Source organism: Mesitornis unicolor, unplaced genomic scaffold, assembly GCF_000695765.1.
Source record: "Mesitornis unicolor isolate BGI_N332 unplaced genomic scaffold, ASM69576v1 scaffold13966, whole genome shotgun sequence".
NCBI classification, from domain to species: domain Eukaryota; kingdom Metazoa; phylum Chordata; class Aves; order Mesitornithiformes; family Mesitornithidae; genus Mesitornis; species Mesitornis unicolor.
The window spans coordinates 36334-40194 of record NW_010193117.1 but is presented as its reverse complement, the minus strand read 5'-3'; the positions used below and the strand labels follow the sequence as shown (position 1 = coordinate 40194).

The 3861-nt window shown below is 41.5% G+C and overlaps 1 protein-coding gene across 1 annotated transcript in view; it reads left to right on the top strand.

Moving 5' to 3' along the window:
- Positions 1-3861, top strand: part of CTDSPL (CTD (carboxy-terminal domain, RNA polymerase II, polypeptide A) small phosphatase-like) — a gene marked incomplete at its 5' end in the record, with an annotated part of 30773 nt that overhangs the window by 8871 nt on the left and 18041 nt on the right. Inside the window, one exon of the mRNA XM_010187351.1 lies at positions 2499-2552. Coding sequence (XP_010185653.1) covers positions 2499-2552 — 54 coding nt within the window. The remainder of the gene's footprint in view (positions 1-2498; positions 2553-3861) is intronic.

The following is a 3861-nucleotide window of genomic DNA, read 5'->3' as shown; positions in this document are numbered from 1 at the left end:
TTCCCTTTATTCCCAATTAGCCCAACATTACAAAACCTCCTGTAAGGACCCTGTCCGTGCTGCAGTGCAGTAATGTCAGGAGATTGCTATAACTGTGCAGATCAGTTCTCTTCTTCACCACTTTCCTTGGATTTCAGTGTCAGAAATTACTCATTTACCTGTTATTTCTAATAGGAAACTACTTCTAATATGGCTTATGCATATGTCTGTATATACAGACACATACATATGTGCAAGTCTGAGAGTAGAAACCTTTGGATCTATGAAAATACTGATTTCTAAAGTACTTTTCCTTTTCACATACCCACCAGATCATGTTTGGTGATAGTTATTCTGTTAGTGGTTAGTACTGGCTGTGCTCTGACCTGGACTAAAACCACACCTAAGAGTGAGTGTAGGAATTAATGAAATAAGGGTTCGAACAGAACCAAGTTTTGGAATGACAAATGAGTACAGCTCTGTCAGGTGTGAACATGAAATTAAACACTTCGCTAGAGCACTGCCTTTCTGGTACTACATCAGTGCTCTGCTACTTTTGGGTATTGGTAGGAAAATGAATAATTCAGAAAGGACTTTCTTCTTCTTTTTTTTTTTTTCCCCAAAGAAGCTCAGCTGTAATTTTACTGAACTCTATTCCCAGCCCATTAATAAGGCAGTAAATTAACTTTGCGTGACTTTGCAGCCATGACTTTGCAGGGCTCTCTTTGAGGAGGTGACTTTAAACACCCTCGTTGCCCGTGCCATCTGATGCCTTCCTGCAGCAGGACATCGGCCGCAGGCGCTTGTGTGACATTTACTGTCCTGTGTCAGAAGCCAGCGAGCGTTAGTACGTAACAGTCTAAATAAAGACAGAAGCGAGCCGGGTATGGAGACAGTGGTAGGAACCAAGATGCAGCGTTATATTAGAAAAATGTCTGAAATTAAAGGGTTCATTCACAAGAGCCGTGTGTCCTAAATGCCAAAGCCCAGAGGTTCACTTTGAGACAACTCTTAACCGTGTGTTTTAAGAGCCATTAAGGCAGAAATTCTTGATGCTCCGCTACGTAGCGTTGTGGAGGAGGAATAGGCTGTGAGAACTGTGTGCGTGGTGCAGACCAGGAGAAAAGCCTTCTGAACAGACACAGAGCGAGCTTGGTCACCCGCAAATTGGATGTTTGCTTTTTATGGGGCTCATTGCAAATGTAATCCCATCCAAGTGTTTGGAGAATTCCTTACTGACTGTAAAAAGAGCACTGCCTGCTCCCTATTCGTTAAACTTTTGAGTTAAAGTAGTCAAAATACGAGGATTTTGGAGCTTTATCATGTGTGTATAAAATGTGGCGGTCTGCTGAGGTCACCTGTTTGCAAACTTCCATTGCTTTATGTGCTTCTGTGCAATATCAGTGAAGTACGTCTTCTGTTCAATCAGATATTTCCTGTATTAATTGCATTTCATTTAAAAACTTGCATCAATATGAATTTTCATGCGGTTATTGATAGAGAGAACCGCTAAGCAAGACACATTCCAGCTTCAAGTTAGGTTCTTCAGAAAACAGAAACAGCGCTACTTTGGGGTTTTTAAAGATGAACTCGATCGTGTTTGTATCTCGCATTCTGAAACCCTTCCCAGATAAGGCATAGATTAAACAGCAGCGTCATTGATTTTTTCCTAATACTGCAAAGGATTGATGTTTAGGGCTGAAATAAACACACACAAGACTAGAAAAAAACCCCAAAACGCCAGTTTGAGTCGAATGGTGGTCTGAGGAGTTTTGTAATAGACCTGACTTAGTAAATATATTTGTATAATAGAAATGCATAGCAAGTGTAGCTCAGGACACTTGTGCTTTCCTGGGTTTTTCACAGCTCTATTTGGAAAGGACTGTGGTAGAGAAATCAAAGCAGACCCATAGCCCCTTCAGCACTTGTTTTAACTGTTTTAAATGAGGAGATAGATGGATCTGCACCTGCATAAATGCGTTGGAGCATCCATTTAAAATCCCAGTATCAAGGCACAGTACCAAAATGAGTGCTGGAATCCCTGCAGAAGTTAAACCTTAGCCCTGGGGTGCTGTTTTTCTCACTTACCCTCACCTACGTTTAGACAAGTTCTTGTTACAACTTTTCCTAGACTAAATTTTGGGAACCGCCCGTTTCCTAATGGGAGCTGGCATCTTTTGGCAGCTGTGTTTTATGTGGGAATAATTTCTCCTATCAGAGTATTTCTGTGTGTAATCAGCTGTTAGCGGTGCGGAGTGCAACCGAAAGCGTGAATTGAAGGGAGCACGGACAGCAAATTAATGCGCTGCACTTAGGCTAGGCTACATTTCCACCATACAAAGGGCTTCTTAACTCTGATACTTGTCTCTGTGGGAAATACGGGCCTGCAGGGAGGAAAGGTGATGATTGCTTTATACAGTAAATTTCTGAAAGGTTTGTGTTGACCGGCTGTTTATGCTTCAACCAAAAGTCCTGTTTTTTTGCCACCACCACCCCCTTGTTTTTTGTTTTTTTCTTAGGGAATATACTATTTCCACGGGACTGAAGCAGTGCAGCAGTCGTTTCACTACAAGGTCTGTTAAGCTGATCAGCCACGAGACCTGGCTGGAATGCATAAATCCCAAACAGTGACTAGTTTAAAAGCTTGAACTTGTATATACAGTTTATTTTGTGTTGGAATTGAAGACCAAGCTAGGACTTAACAGTACTGAGATGCCAAATGTTATTTTTTTCTGCTGAGTTCTGTGGAAGTCTGCAGTGTTTCAGGGAGTAGATATGAGTAGCTGTTAGCCACTATTAAATAACCTTAACCAACTTAAATATCTTCAGTGCTACTATGTTAAAAAAAAGTCAAAGATCCGTAACGATTTGCTGTTAACTGTGAGAGAAATCTGGTGATTAGAGCTCTTCTTGGATATGTCTCCATTAGTGAGGAAATTAAAATACAATATTAAGTAATGCTTGTGTCTGTCTAAAAGCTGTGCTGCTCTTGGCACATGAGAATTGCTTGGGGTCAGAAAGCTGGAATGGCAAAACAAATGGACTCATACCCTGTGCACAAATCCTTTACGTTCCTAAAGCCCCAAAAATGCCATCCTTGCTCCAGAGCCCTACCCCAGATGCTCAGCAGCCTCGCAACTCACAGTACCTTCAGCTTCAGCTTCCTTCTCCCTGTTAGAAGATCAGGTGAGAAATGTGTTTTCAGAGCTGAAAGCAACAGAGGTACACGTTTGGAAATGGAAAATGGAAAATTCAGTTGTTCTGGTCTTCAGATGTGCAAACTGTTGACCAAGTGCCTTTGAAAACAGGACCAGATTGAATTGACGAAGCCAAAGCTTGTAGGAAGGTTGGTGTGCCCTGATGTGGGAGCCTTTGCCCGGGAAGATCTTTGAGGTGTAACCTTGTTAGATAAAGTTAGGTCAATAATTACACATTATCTCCTATGGCAGTACTGAAAAGGGAGAGAAGCTCTATCAGTAAGCAGCATCTTTGTGTAGGTACCGCAGGTGAGTTTGTTCCTGTCCCACCACTGCTTTTGGGAAAGCAGAGCTGCAGGTGAATGGGAAAGATGGGCATGGGCTGTCCCTCCCAGCACAGTAAAGGAATTTGGGTCCTTAGAGTTGAAGGTTCTCACATTTTATGTAGTCCTTGGTGTACGTCCATCCTTTTCCTGATGACAGGAATATAATTTCCAGCTAAATACCAAATACATCTGTAATATGACAGTGCTTATATTTTTCATAAACATATTTTTATATGAAAGATCTGTTGCCATATATAGAGAGATTTTTCAGTTTGAAGAACTGCAGAAGAAAGTGCTGGCTTTGAGCTGCTTGTGCAGATTAACGTAGTGAAGAATTCGAACTAAATCCTGACACTCTT